Source organism: Notamacropus eugenii, chromosome 3 (assembly GCF_028372415.1).
Source record: "Notamacropus eugenii isolate mMacEug1 chromosome 3, mMacEug1.pri_v2, whole genome shotgun sequence".
Lineage (NCBI taxonomy): Eukaryota > Metazoa > Chordata > Mammalia > Diprotodontia > Macropodidae > Notamacropus > Notamacropus eugenii.
In genome coordinates, this window is record NC_092874.1 from 385563103 (window position 1) to 385590078 (window position 26976).

The 26976-nt window shown below is 40.9% G+C and overlaps 2 protein-coding genes across 6 annotated transcripts in view; one reads left to right on the plus strand and one right to left on the minus strand.

Moving 5' to 3' along the window:
• Positions 1-218: 218 nt before the first annotated feature.
• On the minus strand, positions 219-26850 carry BRAT1 (BRCA1 associated ATM activator 1). Of its 2 annotated transcripts, none has more exons than XM_072597691.1 (14): positions 26548-26850; positions 25240-25383; positions 24684-24838; positions 16746-16893; positions 6533-6905; positions 6104-6223; positions 5015-5106; positions 4150-4268; positions 3852-4038; positions 3224-3297; positions 2483-2585; positions 2135-2233; positions 1585-1760; positions 219-1305 (listed from the first exon to the last, which is right to left on the minus strand). In XM_072597691.1, exons 2-14 carry the CDS (start codon positions 25364-25366, stop codon positions 568-570), a joined length of 2511 nt encoding a protein of 836 aa, XP_072453792.1. In that variant the 5' UTR covers positions 25367-25383; positions 26548-26850; the 3' UTR covers positions 219-567. The 2 variants fall into 2 exon arrangements, with proteins under 2 accessions (XP_072453792.1, XP_072453793.1); XM_072597692.1 differs by lacking the exon at positions 26548-26850 and adding an exon at positions 25702-25856.
• Positions 25252-26976, plus strand: part of IQCE (IQ motif containing E) — a 101325-nt gene continuing 99600 nt past the window's right edge. For 3 of the 4 annotated variants that reach the window (XM_072597695.1, XM_072597694.1, XM_072597701.1), the window contains exon 1: positions 25258-25338. The gene's annotated coding sequence lies outside the window, so the exon portion shown is untranslated. Of the gene's footprint in view, positions 25339-26976 lie in introns of all 4 variants that reach the window. The other variant, XM_072597697.1, reaches the window with a different exon arrangement.

The following is a 26976-nucleotide window of genomic DNA, read 5'->3' on the forward strand; positions in this document are numbered from 1 at the left end:
AGATAGAGGGCTGAACTTAGGGGGGAATGTCCCCCTCCAGGATGTGTTCAGCAAGCTTGGAGGCTGGGATCCATCTCTAGATGCATTTCTGTGATCTCAAAGTCTTCTCTAAATCTCAAGTCTTCCACTACACCCCAAAGCTCTAACACTTTGAGATATGACCTAAGCAGGACTGAGAAGTCAAACTTGACTTGTCTCAAAACAAACTACACAGTCACTGAATTTCAAATAAAATTTATTTTGTTTAAAAAATAAGACATTTCTTTACCTGTGAAATCTAAAGATTTTATAGTTTGAAATTTGCTCTGTGTGTGCATGCCACCTTTGCTTAGTTCTCATCTGTCACATGGTTTGCCTTCTTCAGGTAGGCTTAAAGTTATAGCCTGATTTAAGAAGGACTTTCAGATTAATTCATGTGCAGCAACGGGCCACTGAGCCTGCTCTTGGCCATACAGTCTCAAGTAATCACTACCATTCAGGAGACCTCAAGGTGAGCTATTATATGCTCACCCCTTTCCTTCAAGCGAAGCTGTTTTTCAGCTCTGCAATATGCTACTTCCTGATGGGTCAGTAGCAGTCAGCTTCGTTTTCTTCCAGGAGTCCTACAGTGGCCAGCATATCCTGCAAGAGGGACTGAGGACTTTTCTCAATGTGGTCACTACTCTTAGCTAGTGTTCTCTGAAGTTCCTCCAAATCTACTGACCTTAGGACTTCTAGCACATCATCGGGTTCTTGGCAATCCACTCTGTCTGCAATCCCACCGGGTTGACCCTGGTCCCTTGCCCTCCACTTCCTTAGAGTTGTTTCCAACCAAGCAGTGTTCTGGGTCCCTAGGGATGCAGTACAAGTTTCCCCGCTCCCCTGCAGGCTGCCATGATAAGCCAGTTTGGCCTTCAGGTACAGAAGTACATCACAGGACTTACGGGCCACTGGCCTGTCACAGTCACATAAGGCGCTAAATATAAACTCAAAGAGCTTCACACGGCAGAGTATCTGCAGCGATTCAGTAATCGAGGTAGACTGAGACACTGAGGACATTTCCACAGCATAGGGGCACCCGGTCCCATGCTGCCCAAAGGTCTGAACAAGAAAGACAAAAGCCAGTTCTAGTCCTTGAACTCTGACCTCCCAATCTAGGTCACAACTCACAACCTGGAGCACTTTGGTTACAAATCGCTCCTTATCCTTTGACACATCTGTGTGACCTTCCCTCAGCCACTCAGTGAAAACCTGGATCACAGCCCTCCGAGGGAAGCCTTCTGAGTCAGTGGAGAGGATTTCTAGAAGCTCCAAGAACAGGCTTTTCTAGAGAGAGCAAATACAAGGAATGAGAAGGGCAAATGGGAGACTGAAGTATGGTACTGAATTGGATAGATAACAGAAGTATACTTTATCTTAAATGTTAAACCTCCTTTGTGCTGAACCACTCAGCTTGCTTGAAAGCAGTGAAAATGAACTGCTCTTGAGTTAACTCTCGCTGCCAGAATGTACTATCTTATTGCCAGCTAAGTTGGATAACAAAACAATTATAAACAAATGGCATTCACTTAAGGAAGAAAAACAAGGTTTTCTTCCGTCTCCTACCTTTTCATCATTTCTGCTCTTGGTGCCCAAGGGGTTTGAACACAGGCCTCTACTGGACAACTGCCCCACGGCAATCACAGCGCTTGCTCGGACGTAACTCTCTGGATCTCGGAGGAGATCCTCTGCAAGCTCTGGCACCTCCGAGGAGAGGAGAGCTTGTCTGAATCCAGCCTGCCCTGGAGATATATATCCAGCCACAAAAACAAGGCTTAATGATCTACGCAGCCATGCAGTTTCCAATGCAAACACCTTTCTGTCCTATTAACTCCCAGCTGACAGCACCCCCCCAATGCCAGAGAGCCATGCTGCTCCATTCTGGATGCAACCACTCAGGGCTGGCCAGAAACCCACTAAGCAGCTGCAGGCTTCCAAACACTGAGTTGGATGCAGTCAAGTCTTCAGTCTAGGGCAGCTGCCACACCCTAGAAGGGGTTTGTTTTGACTGGAGTTTTGACAGTCTGGTATGCAATACAGGCTTATCTGGGGCCAAATGCTCTGTAAGGTAGACCTCCTCAGGCACTGGAAGGTTAAATTTCCCCTTGACACTTACCTCCCCAGTGCTTCATTAGGTGGGTGAGGAATTCCAGGGTTGAATCCCTTACCTCCCAGCAAGGGCTACACAGACGCTTCTGCAATACTGGGAAGAGATCTGTCCAAAAATAAAAGGAAGAACATAAATCAAGAGTCAGGGCTGGAGCTCCTGGCTCCTGAGCCAATGTCCACATCTTCTTCTTTTTAATGCCACTGCATACATCAGTCTTGAGTGTCCCTAGGCAATTACATTTAATGAAGAATTCATACAGGGGTGGGACAAGCCTACCAAAGATCAGTCACTCATTAAACCACTCCGAAGCTGTGGTTCCTTCTCAGTTTACACCAATAGCGACTGTTTAATTACCTCTAAGGAAATGCTGGGTTTGTGGGCAGAGGTCACTGGAGGTAGAGGTTTTGGACAAACTCAGCAGCCATTTGAGTGTGGCCTGAAATGCCTTCTTCAGAACCTGGAATAGGGCAAAGAATGACTGTAAAAATCAGAGGGGGATGCTGTTCTTCCAGTCCAATCATAGTTAATGTTGCTTCTGTTGTATCTGCTACACAAAGAGTTCTCAATAAAGGCTTTAAGGATAGGTTGGGTTCCCCCTCTAAGGTAGAAGAAGCAACTGGAGCTGAGGTTTTAGAACCAAGGCAAGGCAAGGCAAGGCCAAGGGCCAACATCTAACTTGCTAACAAAAAAATGGGGCCACTTTTTTGCACTGGTGGATGACATTAATGCTTGCCTTCTCCAGGTGATGACAGAATAGTCTAGGCTGACTGACTGAGTTCTGTTAAACTTATTTCCACAAGTGGAGAACTTACAAACTTCACAGAGTCATCACTTAACCACTCTGGTTGAGCTGTCCCTTCAAGGCCTAAATGCTATGGTACAATTCCCTCTCTCTGATCACTACTGCTCAGTGACTCCATCGCATAAGTGCTGGCGTGGCAGTCTTGGGCAATCCAGAATGAGCTCTGGAGAAGTGATTTCACTGGAAGCACAGTTTGTAAGACTAGGTTGTACTATGACCTGTAATGAATTTTCATTAGAGGATATTGTCGGCTGCAGCTTTATTTTCCCTTTCTTCCTCCATTCTGTACTTACTGTAGGACTAGAGTCTGGGCTCTTGAGGTACACCATAAGGATCTCAACTACTTGTCTTACCAATGCACTGGGGCCTAAAACAGAGAAATGAGGATGAAACACTATAATCATACTTGCTTCATGTTTGTTGAGTTAGTATTTTGAAGTTTACACAGTACCTTCTACACAATGACCCACAGACTATGAGAGTGAGAAGAAGCCTTCTGCAGCATCTAGTATACCTCTTCATTTTATACAGAAGTAAACTGAGTTACTTGGACCAAGTTAAATTTTTATTAATGGATCCCCATAATAGTAACTCACACTCCCAGTACACACCAATTACCAATCACCTCAAACCAAATCAGTATCATCAAGAGACTCTATTCAGACTGGTAAAATATAAATTTTAAGAAGAAAGTCACCATCCACATATCAAACTAAACAGAGCCCAATTTCTTAAAAGATTATAAATAGCAGAAAGGAAACAAACAAAAAAATTTTTTTAAGTGATTGCCTAGAGTTCTCTTGGCAGGAAAGAAATAAAAAACTAAAAAATTAGGTTTAGAATTCATTCACCAAAGATATAGCCTTATGGAGCTTAATCAACATATTCATCCTTTATAAGGAAAAAAAAAATCTTACGTACTTGCCCCTTGAGAAAGAGTCCCCAGGAAATCAAGTGCTGATCGCTGAACTCTGAAACAACCAATCAAGATCCCACACAGCCTATCTCCAACACTGGAGGCTGGGGTGGCCAGACCACTACAGAACTGTAATACTGTCATTACAGCATTGAGCAAAGGGACATGCGGCCAATCTACCACTAAGTGACTCTGAAAGACAGAGAAGAACGACTAAATGACAAGTTTCTAATACAAATACAGTGATCTCCAGGGCATTAGGGATGTATTTCATTATAATCAAGTTCAGCTATGTTTCCATACCAGAGGCTGCAGCTCTTCCAGATGAGCCAGAGTCTGACACAAGAGACCAGCACATGATGATTTAGAAGAGACGAGGATATCAATAATCACAGAATCATTCACAGACTCATCCAGCAAACCTTGAGAGATAGACAAGAACTGTTTCACAAGGCAATGGAAGAGCAACATTCATGAAGAAGGAAAAGTCAATGAAAAAAATCACAAAATTCTCTGTGCCCTCCTATACCAGTGACAATCAACCTGGTATGTGAGACCACATTTCAAGAAGCTCCAAGTATGCTTCAGACATCACCACAGCTTGAGAAATACAGATAGGATGCCAATTATGAATCCATTTAATAGAGGAAGATAACTACTTTACAAGCAAAACAAATCAAATTGTCTAAATATCATGCTGAGCCCACAGAAGGTAACTAGGACCATGTGTCCTTACCCATCAGGTCTATGTAGTGTTCAAGAATTTTAAAGTGACCAACTGTATAAGGACCAAAAACCTATCAACTGTTTGAATAATGAGGGCTACCCATCATATTAATGCAAACAAGTGGAGTTAATGTCATTTTAATATCAACGATATGTGATACCAGTGCCCATGGAAGTACCTTCCCCACTTACAACCTAGACATTTGGGTCACTTACTAAAAACTCTTTTCTTACTCAATAATATCTTTATTCAAAGACAAATGCTTCAATGATGTACCAGCAGCAAGTGGAAAGGTTATATGTTAGAGCCATTACTGGCCCTCATTCCCACTGTTATATTTACCCAGATAGCTGATATATTCTGTAATGAAATCTTTCATATTGCCCTCCTAGGCCCACATAACCTTAACTTTTCCAGTTTTGCCCCACCAAGGCAGCATACCTGGGGATCCAGGAGGTTGAGAGGCAGCTCGTAGAACACAGGCCAGCGGCTGAAGCAGGATACTAAAAGCCTGAGTTCTTAATGTCTGTGGGCTTTAGAAAAAAAAAAAAAAGAAAATATATTTCCTTCCTTAAAATTAGAACTGCCTCCCAACAATTCACAGAATAATAAAACTAAAAAGAACCTCAAATAGTCATTTGTTTCTTCATTCTGCCTCTAAGAAGGTGAACACCTAAACTATCCTATGACAGATGAGTATCTAGTCTATTTTTAAAGTCTTTTGGGGACAGTGAATTCACAACTTCTATTGAGAGCCTCATGTGTTTAGTCATGCTTAGGAGTCAAAAAGTTTTTCCTTAAATTGAATAAAAAAATCTTTTGGCATAATTTAAGTTCATACTGTTCAAATGGTTCCCAGAGATAAACAGATCCATGTTCTTATACTAGCCTTTCATATATGCGAAGATTAGGTTATTCCTTAGCTTTATCATCTCTAAGCTAACCACTCAAACTCCTATATTCTCTCCATAGAGGGCTTACTTTCCATCCCTTTAGTCATTTCTGGGACTCTTCTATCAATCCTCTCCACTCTGAACCTGGCAAAATCAAGGGACAGAATAGGGATAGGGGTTAGATCTGTGACTTCGTTGATATAAGGAATTTCCCGACAAGGAAAACTCCCTCTACCAATGCAGGTTAGCACCTTCTCCGCAACTTACGGTCTTAGAGAAATGCCTAAAGCACTAAGTTTAAGGTTCTTCCAGAGCCGCATACATGGCCCACTGTGGGTCAAAGATGGGACTTGAACAGAGGTCTTCCTCAATTCAAAGCTAACTGTCTACCCACTGTGTCACTTTGTCTCTGTTAACAAAATCAAGTTAGAAATAAAGAAGGAAATTTTCTAAGCCATTGTAGGAGATGGGACAGTTTGCCATTTTTTCCAAACTCTGGCCTTGGCTAGCCAAGCAGGTCTTGTTTCCTTGACTGTATGCTCTTACTCACACCACCTCCCTCCCTGCCCACCTAAAGCCATCCCAAGCCTTTCAGACCCCCCTTGAATGATATAATAACATAAACCAGAATCCATACCAGTCTTTGAGATTCAGAATGCCTAAAGCCAAGGGCCCTGCTTGGGTTGGGCTTAGACGGTTCAAGGCCTGTGTTGATGATGTCCACAGATCACATTCCAGATGGCTGAACACAGGAGAACTGCAAAGACAGAGAACCAAGAAGAGACAGTAACATCCTGCCTTACATAAAGATTCTGGGAATGCAGTGATGGCACCCTGTAGTTTTATCCCTGTTTACATTATCAAAATGTAACTTTCTTTGATACCAGGATCTTTTTCTTTTCTAACTTCTTTTTAAATCTATGCCTCTGATTCCTTTTTAATTTAAAAATACGTTCTCAGGGCAAGCTCTCTCATTCTGCAGCCTGCTACAAAGCATGTCTACAGGGGATTATTCTTTAGTAATGATTTGGTCACAGTGAAATAATCATACTCTTTATAACTTTACCGTGCCATACTAAGGAAGAGATCAACAAGTGAATGTGCAGCCAAGAGTGGTTCTTTCTCCAGGAGTGATCCCACAAGCGGATTCATCCGCATCCAAAGGACTTCAGTCCATGAGTCATGGCAACGTCCAAACAGTGTAGTCAGTACATTCAATGCCTGTGTGATCTGAGGGACTGTTCCTGAGCGCAGGGATTCTTCTATGTGTCCTACAATCATTCGAGCACACACTGGCCAGTCACAGTCCCGTGTACCGAGGGGCACAGCTCCCCGGGAATGCATGGCGAATCCAAGGATGTGTACAAGCAGCTGACTAGCTGCTGAAGCAACAAACAGACTGGGATCTCCTTGTAAGGAGAAGATCACATCAATAGCACCTAGTAAAAGTAGAAAGAAGAGAAAGACAATTCAATTACTGAACTACAATTCAAATTTTGTATTGTATATAAACAACATTTAAAAAAAAATCTACTATGTATAGATCTAGAAGAGATGTAAGTTTAGATAATGGAGGAAAAAAAGTATGTATTAAGCACCTAATGCGTCAGGCACAGGGTTAAGTACTTTTCAAATATTATCTCATTTGACCTTCACAACAACCCTGAGAGGCAAGTGCTACCATGATCCCCATTTTAGAGCTGAAGAAACTGAGGTGGACTGAGGTCACATAGCTAGTATCTGAGGCCAGATTGAAACTCAGGTCTTCCTGACTCCTGCCCCAGTGCTCTACCTACTGAGCCATCTAGCTGGCTCCTAACATACAGTCCCTGTCCTCAGTGAGTTTACCATCTAAGTATGTGGATATGACATTAAGACAAGTAACTATAACAGCTCCAGGTTGAAAAATAAAGAGACATGGCTGTCATCTATTACTACTTCAAGTATAAGAACAAGGGAGTTTCCCCTATCAACACCCACACATCACCATGCATCCATGACTTAGCAGATGATTCCTGCACTGTTGCCTGAGGGACTTGTTCAGGATCACACAACTGCTAAGTGTTAGCAATGTGATTTGAACTGAGACTTTTCATGAGTTTAAGATCAGCACTTCATCTATGATTCTGCTTGCCTCTATGATACTTTAAATACTACGATTAAAAAAGAAAATAACAGAGACAGAGCCAGTACAGCAGAGTAGCAGGAAGCAATCAAGTGAACTCTCCCTGCAAACAAAAACTAAAACACAAGTCCACCAGACAGATCTAGACAAAGCAACAGATCTAGTCTTGATGGGATATCTTGAAAAAGTCACAATGAGTCATTTGCCCAGGCCAGGTCAATGGAGGGAGAGATAGAGAGATCTGTATACACTGGGGATGGTGACTATGGCATACAGAGTAATCCAGGGCCCAGGGAGAGGCAATGCATTGGGGCAAGACAAGGTACAGACCTACACTGAGACACCACTTGCAGAGAGCAGGAACAGGTGTCAAATGGCAGCTCTGTTGCCCTACTGAGTTCTATCAAGCCAAGAGGGACTGAGATAGGGACCTCCACCCTAGGTGGTGCTCCCAGTTAGGGAAGTCCTAGGTGAGGAACCAAGAAAGGAGTAGGTTCAGAGTTTAGTCATACATTCAACCAGAATTTCTAGAAGAGATTTTTTAAAAAGTTTTTTAAAAAGTGTTTAAAATATTTTTATAAATGAAATGAGAGTGCTTGAGGGGGAAATGAAAAAGAAATGAAAGCTATGAAAGAAAAAATTGGAAAGAGAATTTAGAGAACAAGAGTTACAAAACCTTACCCAACCAACAAACTCCCTGAAAATCTGAATGTGCCAAATAGAAATCAGTAACTCCATATGACAAGAAATATTAAAGTCAAAAGAATGAAAAAAAGAAAAGAAAACAAAGTATCTCATAGCAAAAACAACTGATCTGGAAAACTGATAGAAGAGAAAAAATTAAAGGAAGACTCCCCCCCCAAAAGGTCATCGTATTTCAAGAAAACTGCCCAAATTTTTTAGAATCAGAAAACTAAGCAGAAATAGAAAGAATCTACTGGCCCCCTTGAAAGAAATCGCAAAATGAAAACTCCCAGGAACATGATAGTCAAAATCCAGAGCTTCTAGGTCAAAGAAAAAATACTGCAAGAAGCCAGAAAGAAAGAATTCAAGTACCAAGCAGTCATAGTAAACATAATTCATGATATGGTAACCACTGCTATAAAGGAGAGGAGAATTTGGAATAAATACTCTAAAAGACAAGAATAATTTACCCAGGAAAACTGAATATAATTGGGGGTGAGGGGGAGACAGGAATGAACCTTTAACGAAATCTAAACATCCTGTTGAAAAGGCCAAAGCTGCATAAAATCCTTTAAGTTCAAATACAGAAGTGGAAAGATACATAAAAAGGTAAACAGGAATGAATAATCACTGGGATCAAATAAGGATAGGTTACTTACTTTCAAATATGAGATGATACATGTGTCCCCTTCTCAACCATAAAATCATCTGGGGTCAGAGAAGGAGTCTAATTTGACAAGGTCTAGGAGTGATTCTGTGATGTTTTAATGATCTTAAGAGAAGAATGGAAAGGAGAGGAAGAGAAATACACTAGAGGGGAGAGGAAGGGAAAATTATTTCACACAACTGGAATGCCCAAGTAGATACCTATACAAACAAAAAGGACAGCAAGGAGGGGCAGCACACTCTTAACTTCACTTTCATCTAAAATTCCCTCCTCAAAGAAGGGAAGAATGGACACTACACACACACACACACACACACACACACACACACACACACACACACACGGACATAAATGCATTTCACCAAAAAGGGAAATGGGAGGAGAAGGAGAAAAGGGGGAAGAAGGTATTAGAGGGAGGATAGATTAATGGACTACTCCTAAACAATACAAACTCTAGGGATGTATAAAAATATTTACAGGTTTTTTTTGAGCAAGCAAAGAATGAAAATCTGAGGGAGCACCCATAAACTGTGGAATGAACAAGTTGTGGTGTGTGTATATGTAATATATATATATGTATATATATTACATATACACACACATATATAAACAAAATGTATGTATGCATGTATATACACACATATGTGTACAAATATATATACAAAAGGGATGGTTTTGGACCCCATGAAAACTTGTATGAACTGATGCAGTGTGAATAGGACTAGTAAAACAATGAATACAAAGATGACAAGACCGAAAAGACAACTTTGACCAACCACAATCACCGAGGATTAATGATGAGGCTTGGTGCCCACCTCCTGACACAAATGAAGGACTCAGAGCACAGAGTGAGACATATTTTTTGGACATGGCCAATACAGAAATGCATTTTACTTGACTACATGTTTGTTAATAGGGTTGTTTTTCTCCTTGTTCTCAACTGGGTAGGTGAGAAGGCAAATTTTTGCTGATTGAAAAAACAATATACACATATATATTTTTTAAATGGAAGGGTCAGAGTTCAAACAGAAGAAGGAATGATGAAAATTTACAAAATTGAAAAAACAAACAACTGAAACATACCCTTTGTTTATATAAATCTGGGGGGGGAGGGAGAGAACCCAAATCTTATAAGATTAAGGTACAAATCCAACACTTTGCAGTTCCAAACCTACAGTGGTTTAGACTCTTGAAATGTTAAGAACTGAAAGGAACCTTAATGATCCTCCAACCCAATTCATTCATAATTAATTAGCAAACTCTCATTTTGATTTAGGAAGTCAGCTATGGATGCGGCTGAAAGGACTGAGATTGAGGACTGAGATCCAAGCTTAAATACTTAAATGGTCTTGTTCAACCTCCTTCACTTAGCTAAAAAATGCCTGTAATATCAAGCTTACTGGGCCACTGAGATGTGCAAAGATATAACAGACACAGAATGCATTTGAACCTTAAAACATATGTCAACTGTGATTATCTTTCTGAACTTCGGTACTTCAATGGACCATGAGACTTCATCAACTTGAGTATTCCTTTCAGTAGCAGAGATTACCACACATCTAGTTCTCTTAGACAATAATTTGTTAAGCTATTTCTTGTAGTAAGGCCAATTTATGCCCACCGTTCATCTGTCCAGTGCAGTATGAGTGATCTGAAATTTTGATTTCTTAGAGATCGTGTTCTGTGGCAAGACGGCATATAGAATAACCAGAAGAATAGTGGTGTTAAAAGTATGAATGGATTTTTTTTTTTTGGTTGTTGTTTGTTTTCAGGGAAAAGCTTCAGTTCATTGAGAGCACTACAAAACAGTTTTTCAAATGCAATCCATATCTCCTTGCTTTTTCCTATTCAATTCTGGGTCCAGTTCATTATACATCTGCAGTGTCCATGCAGGATAAGACTGATAGCTCAATGGACTGTCCAACTATCAGTCTATCATCATGTAGACTGGAGGCATTCTTCACCCACTTGATTTTTCCATACTTGAGTAGATATAAATCTCATTTAGGAGGCTCTCTGGTGTTCTGGAGCTTTACATAGTCTGCATGATAGCACCCCACGAACATGAGACATATACAGGGAGCCACTTCCTTTTGGTCACCATGGTGGAAGCAAACACCATTGGTGAGTATAGCTTTGCACTTTGCCTGACATCAAAGGAATGTTAAAGTTATTGGTATCATTACATCTACCAAGGAACACTGTTGAATCTTTTTTAAAAGTTTTATTTTTTGTGAGTACTTTTTGTTACAAAAGCAAAAATCACCTTCATTTTTGAAAATATTACTCTCTTTTTCCTCTACCTATTGAGCCATCCCTTATTTTTAAGAATGGGAAACAAAGCAGTTTGGTCAAACCAATGAATACATCAATCAAATCTGACAGTATACACATTCTATACCTATAGTGCCCTATATTTCAGTAAAGAATGGAGATGTATTTTCTCATCTGTTCTTCAGAGTCAATCTTTGTTATTATAGGCACAAAGTCATTCAGTCTGAGTATATATATGTGTATGCAAATGCATTTTCCACTTATGCTTTTGTAGTCACTGCACATACTGTTTTCCAATTCTGCTTACACAGGTCTGCATCACTGAGTCTTTACACACTTCTCTGTATCCTTCATATTCGTCATTTTTACATGGCAGTAATATTCCATTATATTCCCATACTATAATTTGCTTAGCCTCTGCAATTAATGAGCATCTACTTGTTCCTAAGTTATGTTACCACAAAAAGTGCTAATATTAATATTCTGAAGAATATTGAACCTTTCATCCTGTTTTTGACCCCTTGGGGTACATGTCTAGGAGTGGAATATCTGAGTCAAAGCTAAGAATATTTTAGTTGCTTTTTTCATAGCTTCAAACCTGCCTAAGTTGAACACACATGGGAGACAGACTTTGGTGGAGGAGACATCCTTTAAGGCCACGTTTTACTCTCCCAAATCAAATGCTTTTATATAATCACAAAATATAAACATTCAATTCTTACACTGAACAGTACAACTATAGAAACATTCTTTGTTAAGTGACATCTCTTACAAAAGCCTGGCTGTCCCAATCTCACATTTTATCAGTTATCCCTTAATACATATGCAGATCCCTGAAAGAGTTTGTAAAGAAGAGAAAGTAGATGTAGAGTTCAGTAGTTATCGATGCCCTGTTGTCTCACGTATAGTTTTGCCCAGGCCTTAGACCTTAGGGTGCTTATCACAGTGTTAATGAATGCCTGTGCAGTATTAGTCACAGAGATCCTAAATAGGAGAGTCTAAAATGCCTTTTATGTGAATCCTATAAACTGGTATCAAGAAGGCAGCTCTCTGGATTTAGTGAACTGCATATTTCCCAATAAGCTGGTTTTTTAATTGATCTAGGTGAGTTTCCATAGGCAGGTACTTGGAAGGCTGCACCTGTATAATGCTGCTAAATGTTTGTACTTAGTAAAAGGCATCTTTAAAATACCTGTCTTGATATCAGTCAGATAACTGTCAATTGCTCTCATGTAATAAGGTAGTTAATACAATTTGTGACTTTTTTTAAACCATGATTTTCTATCTTGCCTTTTCTCAAATAATAATAAAATACTAAAAAAGAAATTCAAACTTCTACCTCCTGGCTTCCTTCTAAAGTCTCAGCTAAAAATCTCACCTTCTGCAAGAAACCTTTTACAATACCCTCTTTCTCTGAGATTATCTCAAATATTTCATATATGCACATACATAGGTATATACATACACACATATACATACAGTTGCATATTACATCACATATGTAATAATACTATAAATAAAAAGTTTATACAATTATTTGCATGTTGTTTCTCCCATTGGATTGTGAGCTCACTGCAGGCAAAGACTATTTTTACCTTTCTTTAAGTTCCCAGCACTTACCACAGTGGCCGGCAAAAGCAAGCATTTAAAAAATGCTTGTTAATTCCTCAAAACTGTGTCACATCCAACATGAACCTCTTCAGGGTATACATAGTCTGGTCCTGCTGCTGTCCCTGCTTCCAAGCTTCCCTGCTACTTTTGAGGGTACTACCATCCTCCCAGTTACCCAGGTTTGCAACCTAGGTTCCATCTTCTAATTCCTCACTCTTTCTCACCTTCCAAATCTCACAGACATCTCCTTCTCTCATCATCTCATACTTGAACCACTGTAATAGCCTTCTGGTTGGTCTCCCTGACTTAGGCCTCTCCCCACTCCAGTTCATCCTCCACCCAGTTATCAAAATAATCTTCCTAAAGACCATGTCAGCCACCTATAAACTATAAACTTCAGTGGCTCCTTATTGCCTCCAGGATAAAATATAAAAAGCCCTTTCGGCTTTTAAATTCCTTTGTAACCTGCCTCCCCCCTATACTTCCAATCTTCTTATCCCTTACTCTGCCCTCCATCTCACCTGCCATATTCTGCAATCCAACAACACTGGCTTCTTTCTGTTCCCCACACAAGACACGCCATCTCCTGAATCTGTGCATTTTCTCTGGCTGACCCACATGCCTAGAATTCTCTCCCTCCTCATCTCTGCCTCCTGGCTTCCCTTTCAAGCCTCAATTAAAATCCAGGCAGTTTGGGTTTTTTTTGGCAGGCAGCTTTTCTTGATTCCCTTTAATGCAAGTACTTTCCCTCTGAACTTATGTCCAATTTATCCTGTTTTAAGTTTGTTTGTACCTATTTGCTTACATATTGTTTCTCCATTTAGTCTCTAAGTTCCTTGAGGTACCAGTGTCTTGTTTCTGCCTTGTTTTTATATGCTTAGGCTTGTACTTGGCACAAAAGGTGCTTAAAAGAGTTTGGTTGACTTATCTTTTCTACTTATGCATGTGAAATATTAGGGATTAAGATGTTAGAATTAAAATGTGGTGGTAGCACTATCACTGATGAAGAATGCAGGTGTTACAGAACCGGTGATACTTTTTTTCCCTTCAAATCTTCATCTGATGAGCTCCTTTCAGTTTCTTCCTGAAATATTCTTAGAGTGATTCTAGCTGAACTGAATTCCATGCCAAATTTTCTGCAAACTTTTTTTGCCTCTACTACTTTCTACTGTTTTATGAGGCAACACTGCTCACGATCTTCTCCTTGCCCCCTCCAAGAGAGCTTACAAGTGAGTCCATACTATAAAACTACAATGTGCTTTGCTGCTACATCTCACAGCTTGACAAGAAGATGAAGTACTTGCTGATTGATTTCTTTGCTTTTTCGGTCTATTTGTGGTAGCAACTGCTTTACATCAGCTCAATTTCTGTAGGAAACGGTGATAATCTGTGTTATGTCTGATCCTTTATTTATTTTCCATTTTTTAAAACATATAATAACTTGTTAAAATAGGTCAGGATGGAACTGTTTTATTTGCATAGTATATCTTCTCAACTTTATCCTTTCAAATTTGGTGTAGACTATAATCTTTGATATAACAGGCTAATATGTATATATATCAGGTGATTGTATACAATCAGGTAATTCAATAATGTCTAACACATCAGTAACAGTTGTTTCCTATCTGTTAAGATAGAGTCAATTTCACTTTTTTCTTAATTCTGATTCTCTTCTTAAAGACAGGGCCAAAAGTAGTAGGACTCTGGGAAGGCCTAGAAGGTAACACAGAGAAAAAGCAGTTTCTTTGCTTAGTCATTCTTTTAGTTGTGTCGTGTCAAAGGCTAAGAATGTGGGATAAGATTTTTCATGTTCCTTTGATGGTTATTAAATTCATAATAAAAATATATTATTTTCATTGATAGTTAAGTTCTTAATTAAAAAATTTTTTCAAGTATTTATATGTAGGGACAAACCTCAGGTCTTTGGCTTCTCCTTTGTCAACCCTCCAAGCTCACTTTTGCACTGAAGTCACCAAATATTAAAGTACATGAAAGGTCATAAATGAAGATCTTTGTAGAGCTTCTCTATGTCAACTTTTGCCTACGAGCATATGTTGGCAGATAAGATTCAATTCTGCTGCTGCTGATTTTTTTGCTGATACACACTCAGGCAAGATGACTAAGCATCCCAGAAAATGGGATGTCTTTGCTGTCTTTGGATAAACAACATACCCAGTTCTTAGGAGAATCCATAGTCATCCGTTTGTAACGCTTTTAGCCTTATTTGGAATAATAATGTCAATAGTGATATGATTCAGTTTCTCTACTCTGATGTTAGACAAGGATTAGAGGGCCAACAGTTAGGTTAATGTTTATGGACATTCTAAAACCTACATGATTCTTAGTACTTCCCCCACTTCAAACACTGCCACAGTCTCCGCAGAAGCAGAAATGTGTAGGTGTGAGGACCACCCGGTATATTTTTTGGTTTCATAGACAGTTGTGGCTAAAGAACTCATCGGTAAGTGACCAACATCCTGGAGATGAAACTCTACTTAACTGGACCTCTAGTAAAATAAACACAGTTAGGCACTGGGTCCTTACTATAGACATCACTGGCATAGTCTTCAAGAATGTGGGATAATTTCCATGTGACAACAGGGAAATATGACCAGGACTTTTGGGGAAGGCTATTCTTTTAAGTGAAAAAAATTTAATGTATAGGTATGGAACTGGATTTAACAACATACTAAGTTTCCTGGATAGCTTAACCCACCACCTTTTCAGGGTCTAAGCCCTTATGATTTAATTTTTAAAAAACTAAGAATTTTCCCTACTAAGCCAGATTAGATGAGTAGATTATGATTTCTCTACTTCTACAGGTTCACATACTAATCCTTTAGTGAAAGTACAGTCAGTTCTGCCATAACACTTGCTTTAAAAACTTGAATCTGTTCCAATGCAATTGATTCATTAAGGAACATTTTGAGCCTAACTTGAATTTTACTTTGCTTGTGCATAATTTCTTTCTTAAGAAACAGGCAGAATGTGGGAAATTGTACCACTTAACAATAACTCAAAAGCTGCAACCCTTCCAAGGCCCACTTCCACAAGCAAACTTCAGATCTTTTTTAAGATGTGTCATAATTAATGGATATCTTCTGGTGAAACAGGAGCTATGGGCATACGAGGGATGAGGGATTGTCCAAACACTTCCTCACACACATGTTCTGCCCAGACTCTGTCTATGAAGTCCAGAGGACTGGTGTTTTGGCTTACCCAAACTGCCCAAGACTTTGCTAGCCTAAGGCCACCATTTATTACAGTATTTCAGTATTTCTTAATCATTTAATACGTATTTCCATGTCACTGGAGTTTCCAACTTTGTGCCCCTCACCCCAGCTTTCCATAAGCCTGTGGCTTTTATTGCATGATTTTGCACAGCGTGCCACTTTTTGGAAATACATGCTAAATTGTAGCAGAATATATATTTGGAAAAGTATCCCCACAGCCACTGGTTCTGGAAGTCAGCCCGGTGCCAGGCACCTTCTGGTTCATTCTCTAACCTCTTGGCACTTCTGCCATTATCCAGGAGCCTGGTCCAGCCTGTTAAGGCTTTACCATGCAGTGCCCTACATGGAATTTCTTTTATTCTTGTCAGGTTAATACACATTTAACTCCTGAAGAAAGATGCTCTAAGATATTTACCCTAGAAAGGCTATGACATACTAGTGCACACGAAGGTCTTAAAGACTGAGGTTTCTACATACTGTCCGAAGGCCATATTTCTGCCCGTAAGGACAAATGTCTAACAGTGACAATACAGCTGTCAGAACAGCCTTCTTTGAACTGAGAATGGGGACATGAGGAATTCTCAGCGCCCTCACACCGCCTGCCCACTCTGTCCACATCTACGGGCACCCAGTGGCCAAGGGCCTCAAAGCTGCCTTCTGGGAGGCTGGAGGCACCGGTACTCACCACAGTCACACAGGAACTGCACGGCGCTTTCATGCTGCACCATGCTGCCCACACCCTGGATCCAGCCGCTGCGCACAGAGGGATCCTCCCAGGCAGGCCTGCCGAGGGGCCCTGCTTCACTGAAAAGGCTGAGCAACACCTCCCCCTGCTGACTCAACAACAAAAAAGCAAGACGTGAGTACCTGCCAATCAACATTTCCTACATGTTAACTGAGAGAATAATAGCTGACATTTACGTAACATTTTAAGGTTTGCAAAATGTTTCCAACACAATGTCTCATTATGATATCTTAACATTCTGCTACTTAAATCCAATCAGAGAGCTTTTTCTAGATATTATGATTTAGGTGTTTTAATAAAGGTGCCTGCCATTGAGAAAATCACTCGAGCTTTCCATATGTCTGAGCAAAAATACATATTTATGTCCACTTGTTCAAGGAAGCAGTTTTTTCCCCCATACACTCTTAGTTAAAACAACCCTATTGGTATTTTCTTTAAGAGAGGAAGGCAAGTTTTTGGAGAAGAAACACTTCAGACCACCATATCCACAAAGAAACTATTACCTAATTAACTTTCTAATTAACAACTGTAAAGTCAAGCCCCTGACCCAAAACTTTCAATGATTCCCCACTGCCTAAAGGACATGGATAAACCCCTAAGCCTAGAATTCAAAACCTTCCATAAGACCTACCCTGACAGCCTTATCTTCTATGATATCCTTATATAAGCCTTATATTTCAGCAAAACTGTATTTCTTTCCATTTCCCATACATGAATTGTGTTTACCTGTCCCCATACCTTTGCTCAGGTTGCTTCCTGATGAAATATTGCCTATCCTTTATGCTTTAGTTCAAAATGTTGATATTTCATGAAGCCTTCACTGAATCACCCTAGATAGAATTCTCTCTTCCTCTCCTCCTTAACTAGCTATCTTCTGACTCACTGTGCTTCCTAACCTTCAACCTTCAGTCCCTAACACCCAATTCAATACAACAAACATTCACTAACTGTGTTTTTCTGATACTGGGGATGCAAAGATGAAAAAAGACATAGTCCTTACTCTCAAAGAACTTATCAAAAAAGTAGAGGGATGAGATATGTATGTCATGACTACAATATGTTTTAAAATTGCTAAGTATATAGGAAAGCTCAAATAGAGTGACCTAAGAGACTAGACTTCAAGGTATAAGAACATTTCTAATCTGGAGGAAAGACAGTAGGGCACACTCCACACAAAAGTGGCACCCAATCTGGGCCTCAAAGGCAGGGAAGGATGTCAATAAAAGAAGTTGGGGAACAGTAATTATGCTGAAAAGAGGTAGGAGAGGGCAGAATGAGAAAGGGGAGGAGTGAGTTATCCAGTTTGGTGGAGACCTAAGTACATCAAAAGAACTACTAGAAATAAAATTGCAGTGGTACATTGAAGGGGATGTGGAGGGCCCTGAGTGCGAGGCTGAGGAGTTTATATTTCATTCAGTAGGTGACAGTAATAGCCCCCCACCTCCCCGGGCTGTTGTGAGGATCAAAAGAGGTAATAATCGTAAAGTGCTTAGCACAGTGCCTGGCACAAAGTAGGCACTACAGAATGCTAGTTATTACTGCTGTACCTATACCTTCTTTTCTCCTCCTCCTACTTCCATTAGGAAGAAAGAGACTGAAGAAGGAAAGAATATAAGGCTATGAATCAAAGAATAAAAGCCTAGAAAGATAGAAAGGGAAAAGTAAGGAAGAGAATAAGGAAAAGAAATCCTTTTAAGAAAAAAAGCACAGAAAATGAAAAACAAAACAAGCTGAATTGAAGAATATGAAGGACGATTTAAGCTGACTTCTTAACTGAGAAGAATAAAAATAGGGAACAAAGGTAATTATCCGTTTGGTACTTCTAAAAGACCAGGAGTTGCCATCATGCTATCAGACAAGACAAAAATTTACAACGTAAACAAAAAAACTACATTTATGCTGAAAGGCACCACAGACAACAAACTAATGTCAATATGAAAGTTATAGAATTCCTCACACCCTTGCCCCAAATTCACTTTCCAGCCTTATTCCACTTCAGGGACCTCCTTCACAAACTGTCCAGTCCAGTCCATCACAGACCCTCTCTGGTCTGTATCCATCACATCCGTCTCCCATCTCCATGCCTTTGCACTAGCTTTCTTCTGTTCCTGGAATATATTCTGTCCTAACCTCCACCTCATAGAAGCCCAATTCCTATCAAGATATAGCTCAAACACAACCTCCCGAGCTCCCCATTTGGTAGTGCCTTTCCCCCAAATTACCTTTTATCTCTTTTGTATATACTTACATATGTACATATTATCCCCTGATAAAATTTAACTCCATGAGGGCAGGTTTTTTACTTTTGTCCCCATATCCCTGGTGCCCAACGTGATGGCTGGCATTTAGTAGATAATCAATAAATGCTTACTGATCGACTGAAGTCAGTGAGTCAAGTCAACGAACATTTGCTAAATACTTACTATATGCAAGGCACTGTGCATGGCAAATGCAACAAGCATACAAAAGCAAAAACACTCCCTGCCCCTCAAGGAGTTCATAATATAATTGGGAGATGAATATCTCCCCACGAAGATTCAACTATGGCATTTATTCATAAATAAACATGTAACAACTATGCAAACAAGATTTATTCAAGATAAACTGAAGATCAGAGAGAAGACCCAAACATTGAGAAGGGATTTTTGTAGAGAAGGCTTCTTGTAGAAGGTAAGATCTGAAATGAGACTTGCAGGAAGTCAGGGAAGCCAGGAGGCAGAAGTGAGGAGGGAGAGAATTCCAGGCATGAGGGACAGCCAATGAAAATGAATGCAGTCAGGATATGGAGTGTTTTGTATGAGGGACAGCAGGGAGGCTAGTGTCACTGGAACACAGAATAATACTAATATTAACAATAACATTCATATGGCACTTTAATGCTTGCAAAGCACTTTACATTACAAATTTTAACTTGTTTTATCTTCTGAACAATCCTGGAAGGTAGGTACTATTATTATCCCTATTTTACAGAGGAGGAAAATTAGGCTAACAGAGATTAAGTGACTTGCCCAGGGTCACCAAGCTAATAAATAAGTACTTGGGTCCACATTTAAACTCAAGTCTCTTTGACTTTATCTTCAGGGCTCCCTGGGGTCAGATTATGAAGGAATAGCAATAGCACCTTAACCTTTAATGAAGCATGTTCAAAGACATTACTTTTCAAGGGTTAAATATTCTTTTTAAAGCTACTTTCATAACTCATGGAGTCTGAATGCAAATTGAAGTACACTACTTTTCACTTTATTTTTTCATGTTTTTTTGCTTGTGTTTTCTTTCACAACATGACTAATATGGAAATGCTTCGCATGATTATACATGGATTGCCTACATCAAACTGCTTACCATATCAGAGAGGAGTGAGGGGAGGGAAGCATACAGGAAGGGAGAGAATTTGGAACTCAAAATTTCTAAAACTGAATGTTAAAAATCGTTTTCTAATTGGGGAAAATAATTTTTGTTACAAAGCTACTTTTATAACCAGAATGTCTTTTTTTCAGATAAAATATGATAGTGCACATTTTCTTTGTGTACTATAATTTCTACAAATGGTCATTAGATAACTATGTAGTCTCCATGGCAATTACTGGTGGCAGGCACTCTCCCACTATCTACCCTATTATTTTTCTCTCCCTCATGTGTTTTCTCTCTTCCTGTTTTTCTTGTTTTGTCACTCACTCTTTTGTTTCCTCTTTCATGTACATTTTAGGCACTCAGGGGCACTATTTGTTTGAGCTGTGGCCTTGAGCGCTAGAAAAATTACTAAGTCCTGCTTATGAGCTTGGGATTTTCCATCATTTTCATACTATTTTTAATTCTTACACAGAATTACAAACATGAATGGGAATGATGACGTATAGCTAGGTAATGGTTTCCCAACATTTAATCAGAGCTATGATTTCCCTGATATAAGGAATTGCACGAGGAAATCCCCTCTACCGGTGCAGAATAGCATCTGTTCTCCAACATGTAGTTTTAGAAACTAGATTTTGAGGCTTGAGGCACCAGAGGGGAAATAATATACTAAGGGTCACAAAGTCAGTTTGCTTCAGAGACAGGATGAGAAACAAGATTTTCCTGACTCTAGAGCTAATGATTCCCCACTGACCACTTTCTCTCCTCCCAGATATCCTCTTTTCTCTAGGTTTTTGTGACAGGACTCGTCGGACAACTCCTTGTCTCCTTGGCTTGCTGATCATCTCTATCCCAGCCCTTAAGTAAATGATATCCCAAGGTGTCACTTGGGTTCTCTTCTCTCATATGTGTTCTCTCTCTCTCTCTCTGATTCATTAGCTTCCATGGGTTTAATTACTGCAGAGGACAGACCGATCCAGCCACAAGTTTTCTCCTGAATTCCAGGCCTGTGCCACCAACTGTCTGGTGAACAGTTCAAACTCTCAAACAGAACTCAAATCCACCCCTCTACCAAACTTCCTTATTTTTGCTGAGGGAAATGCTTTTTTCAGTCCCTCACGTGTGTAACTTTAGCATTATCCATGGATCTGTCCTTTATCCCTCACAGCCTACCAGTTACAAACCTGTTTCTACCTCTATCACATCTCTCCCAGCTGTGCCCTTCTTTCCACTCACCCTGCCACCACCTTTGTTCAGGTTATCACCATTCACTTAGACTATTACAACAGCCTCCTAATTAGTCTCCCTGTTTCAATCTCAATCCACCCTCCACAGCTTCCAAAGTGATATTCCTTACACGCAGAGCTGACCACTACTAACCTACTCAATAAATTCCAGTGCTTTCCTATAAATAAAATACAAATTCCTGTGTTTAACTTTTAAAGTCCTTAACAGCCCAGCCTTGATCTTCATCTTTCCAGCTTTATTATATATAACTCTTCCTTCCTGCTTTCCCTACAGTGCAGGCAAATCAGCATCAGTGCCCAAACTCCCATCTCTCATGTTCTGCTGTGGTTGTCCCACATACCTAGGATGTGGTGTTTCCTAACCTGTGCCTCCAAGAATCCCTCATCAAGATGAAGCTTCAGCACTACCATCCACATGGGCCTTTTATGATCTCACCCAACTGCCAGTGCCCTCCCTAACAACATTGCAGTTACTCTGTATGTATGTGCACACACACTCTCTCTCTCCATCTTTCCCACAAGAAGGTAAGGTAAGCTCCCTAGGAACAGGAACTGCTTCATTTTCTATTTTTGTATCTCTAACACCTAAGAGTTTCTATCACACAGGAACCACTTGATAAAATGCTTGTTATAAGATGAGGGATTGATATTCCATTCTGCTAGGATTTAAGACATATCTCTCTCTGGTACTTTTAAGTTTACAAAGCACTTTCCTCACAACAAACCTTTGAGATGGATAGGCTACTATCCTATTCTATAAGGAAACTAAGGCTCAAATTGAATTTACTTGCCCAAAATTCGTACGAGTTAATAACTAGCAAGCCTGGGATTAAAACAGAAAAACAAAAAACAAACCTAAAGCCTTTTCCCCTAAAGCACACTCCCGCCATGGTCTAGCAGCCCTGCTGTGTCCATTCACAGAATCATGGCCTTGGAAGGGATTCAGAGCCTATCTAATCCAGTCCATAGTTGAACAAGAGCTCCCTCTACATCAAAAACAACAAACTGGCGTTCAGGATTTTGCTTAAAGACTTTGAGTGAAGGACCCCCCATATCACCTTCTAAAGCAGGCCATTTCACTTTTGGGTAACTGAAGAAGTTTTACTTTATCATCAAGTTTAAATTTTTATGTCTCTCTGAAGTATTCATCCTTTGCTTCTAGTTCTACCATCTAGGGCCACAAAGTCTAATCCCTCTTATATATGCCAGTCCTTCAAATACTTGGACAGAGCTATCATATAGGCCCCTCAAGCCTTCTCATCTCCAAATTAAACATCATTAGTCTTTTTAACTGACTCTCATGTGGCATATCTCAAAGCCCTTCACTCTCCTGAATGGTTCACTCTCATCAATCTCTAACTTTTGGGTGTCCTTCCTACCATGTGGCCCCCACAATTTAAGACAATATTATAGATGTGGTCTAACCCAGAGTTCACTATCTCCCTAGTCCAGGATACTTTGTCTCTTAATACAGTCTAAGACTTATTAAATTCCTTGGCTGCCATATACCATTACTGATTTATACAGATCTTGCAATCCACTAAAAATGCCAAAACTCTTTTCAAATGAACTGCTATCTAACCACCACTTCTCAACCTTATGCTGATGAAGATGACTTTCTGAATCCCAGGGTAAGACTTTACCATGTATTTCTATATTTCATCCCATCTGATATGACCCACTATTCTGGCCTGTTAAAATATTTTTAAATCCTGACTCGGTCATCTACTATTAGCCATCTCTCCCAGCTTTGTGTCATCTTAAACTTTGTTGTTTTTGATGTAGAGGGAGCTCTTGTTCAGTTATAGCTTAGATTAAATAGGCTCTGAATCCCTCCCAAGGCCGTGATTCTGTGAATGGACACAGCAGGACTGCTAGGCCATGGCGGAAGTGTGCTTTAGGGGAAAAGGCTTTAGGTTTATTTTTTGTTTTTCTGTTTTAATTCCAGGCTTGCTAGTTATTAACTTGCATGATACACATGTCACCTATGCTTTTATCTAATTCACTGGCAAGAACGTTAAATAGCACATAGGTTTCCAGTACACTCCACTGGAGAACTCCCTCCATGTTGATATGGAACCAATGATGACTCCTTTTTGGGTACAGACATGTATCCAAGTCCAAATCCACCCACTGGTCTGTACCACCATCGAGCTTCCATCTCTCTATTTTTTACTAGGAAGGAGCTTCAATAAAAATCTTCATAGCATTTTCCTGATCTACCTCTAGGTAGGTCTAGGAACCAAATTTTAGTAATGTCTTTTTGTAAATTATTTATAAAGTATCTATATAAAGCACTGGAAGGCTTTCTCTTATTCTTAAAATATTTTGTGAATGCCAGTGCAGTTACCTATAAACCAATCTCTAATGACCTTGCCATTCTCTGGACATAGGAATAGGGACCAAGTTATAATTTCATTGGAATACTGAATTCCCAAAGAGAAAACTCCCTCTACTAATGCAGGCTGGCACCTCATCTGAGTTTTAACTTTCCCAGAGTCATGTATTAAGTATGAGTCAAAGACAGGACTTGATGCAGATAAGTTCCTCAAGTCTTCCTGGCTTCAAAGCTGACCCTCTAACCACACAACAAGTTTTATACAAAACAGAATCAATTAACTTTTGAAGAATGCAAGTTTTAAACCATACCTCTAAGACAATTTATACTGAACCCAGCTATGGCACTAAGTTTCACACAAAATCTCACTCTAATATAAAAGATACATAAAAATAGTTACAAATAAAGACTTCTTTGAATTGTATATGTATGCATGCATATGTACAAGAGTGCACATATGCATGTGTCTTGTGTGTATATGCATCTTCAGGGTGTCCCAAAAGTCTGAGTACAGTTGTAAGCTATAAAACTACATCCTGCTTCTTTAGTCAAGTAGCAGATCAGAAAATATATGAAGGCACATATCTTAAGTGAAAGGCCAGAACACTGCTTTAGTCAATTTAAGAAATATAAAAACTAGAGGCGGGCCACCAGTGGTTTTAGCGGATCTCTGCTGGAGAATTTACAGAGAAACAAAAAGATATGCACAAGAATTACATAGAGTGAAAAGACATAGAAGGATTGAAATCTGTATCAATGGAAGATGTACCCATCCAAATGAGAGAATGGATTCAGTCAAGTGTGTACATATAATATACAAGTATAAGGTACACGTGTATGTATATGTATGCATGTTAGTAAAACCTCATATAACTACAACAACCTATCAGCCAAGTCTAATTTTACAAGCTACAGCATCCAAGAAGTCACCCCTAAACTCACCTGGAGATACTGAAAGCTGTTTTCGTGGGCTGCAAATATTCCTGCAAGACGTAGAGCAAAGGAAAGGATATTGGAATTCACATCCTGTAGCTTCAGCACATGAAAGAGCAGTTCTGTCAGGCAAGGATTCTCCTGTAATACCAGCAGACTAGATTCTGTGGAATACACAAGCATCAAAAAAGGATGATTCTTCCGTCACCTGTCGGGAAACCATTCTGTATCCCTTTCTGGTATCAAGGTACCCATTTCCCTCAAGAAGTTTTCATCCTTGCCCTTCTAAAGAGCCTATCCATATTCATAACACTCATCTACCATAATCTGAAGATTCTCTCAAACCTTAATTAAAATTAGAATTTAAAATACAAACCACCCTAATAACTCCCCCATAATCCAACTTGTCTTCTTTCTCTTAGAACCTGTTGTAAAGTATGGTGGGCAGCACATCCATTTATTTAGACATGTGGAGCACTGTTGAGTCATCATGTACCATGTCATAATTCTCTAAAAACATCCACCAGCCTATGGGTAAACAGGGAGCAAACACTACCACAATTACCTGCTTCAGTTACTGTCTTAAACCAGTCTAGTAGTTTTTCCAAACAGGTATCATCAGCTACAAACTGCTTTGGGTCTACCAAAACTGCACAGACAGAAGGTAGGAGCCGCGAACATTCAATGTCCATAGTGAATCCAGTGGGTCCTGGTAATGAAATGTGAAAAAAAACACCACTTAGACCCAATATTCAAGGCCGAGTGCAGTCACAGCAGGAACCCAGGTGCTGGTGGTTCCCATCCAGTGACAGGGTTTGGTATACTTGGCTGGAATGACCTCATCTCTGATTTCTTCAAGTAATCCAGATTGGGGAAGGAGCCAGAGGCATTAACCAGTCCCTGGCCAGAGCCCTGGGGGTGTGAACCTTGCCCCCTTCGCTAGTAGAGCAGGGCTGGCCAGCCGTGGTCTTTGCGTCCTGAGGGCCTGGCACAGTGCATGGCCCACGGGAGACTCTTAAATAAATACCTGCTGGTTCGAAATCCTAAACAGGTCGTTCCTCAGGATCGCACAAAAGTGAGATCCAGAAGAGATCCCGGGCCGAGCTGGGGGAGGGCACGGAGACCTCCTTGGCTGGCTCTGTAAGGGCTGTAGTCCTTCCTCTGGTCCCGTGTTTATTTTCCTTTTTTTGGAGGAAGGAGGCGGAAGTGTGGGGAGGAAACAAGAAGCTGATTTCAAGCTGTGTGTTTCAGGGGGTCCCGGATCCCCGGCAGGGGTGGGAAGAAAACTCACACGCTCGTGGTCTATCCCTTCATTTTAAAGACAGGGAAACTGAGGCTCTGGGCAGTTAAGTGAAGGTTACAGGGAGGCCCCTAGACTATCTCCCCCCCTCGTTAAGCAGCAGGTTTCGTGGGGGTCTATCTGGGCGCCCCGTTTCAGGGGGATGTGTAGGGGGCACGTATCAGGGTCAAGCGTGCGAAAGGGCCAGGGGCACACTGCGGCTGGGGTTCCGATGGCCCGTTTGGCCTCGAGCACGAGACCCACCCAGGTCTTAAAGAGGTCTCCGAATAGGGGGAGGGGAGGGGGCGACGGTCTCAAGCTCGGGGGGGCATAGCAGGGGGGCGGGCCAGGTTGGAGGCCACCCCGAGATCGAGCCGCCCTCGAGCAGGGCTCCTCCCGATCGCTGCCTCGCCTAGTGGGGGGTTGGGAGAGACCCCCCCCCCCCATCCCGCACAGGGATGAGGCCCCACAGAGCTGCTCCTAGACGGGCTCCCCCCACCCCACCGCTCCCGAGAAGGTGAGAAGATAGAATGGGGAGCGGGAAGCGCCACCCGGCCTTCCGAGAGCTGAGCCCCCCCTCCCCGAGACCCTCACCAGCTCGGCTACGCTCCGCTCCGTCGGCGCCGCCTCGCCCCGCCCCTTCCCTCGCGCTCGGTCCTCCGGCTCAGACCACCTCAGAGAGCGGCGGGGGGGAGATAGGGGCAGAAAGAAACTTCGTCCTTGAGCAAACGCATCCAGATTTTAAAGGAATAGCTCGTGAAAAAATCTCTTCCATCTTTCTGGTAGAACTGATCCTGTTCAGAGTTCTGCAAAATGGCACACAAAAAGAGAGGCGTTTCACCAGATTCCCCTGTTTGCGCACTTAATAGTTGGTGCCGATGCCGAGGCTGCGCGCAGTAGGCGGGACGACGTCTTAGGAAGTGGGCGGGGTCACGTAAAGGGGCGGGGCTTTGTCTGTCTAGGAAAGCATGTGAAAAACGGAATCCTTCAATTGTGAAGGGGAAGAACCGGGCAAAGTTCAGC

Bases quoted from the DNA above. Each gene is read 5' to 3' on its own strand.
- BRAT1 (XM_072597691.1), bottom strand. From the start codon at position 25,366: ATGGACATTGAATGTTCGCGGCTCCTACCTTCTGTCTGTGCAGTTTTG. The intron at 16,894-24,683 runs GTGAGTTTAGGG...TTGTTGAGTCAG, and splicing joins ACAGCTTTCAGTATCTCCAG to CAGGGGGAGGTGTTGCTCAG. The intron at 2,586-3,223 runs GTAAGTACAGAA...GCCCTATTCCAG, and splicing joins GCCCAGACTCTAGTCCTACA to GTTCTGAAGAAGGCATTTCA.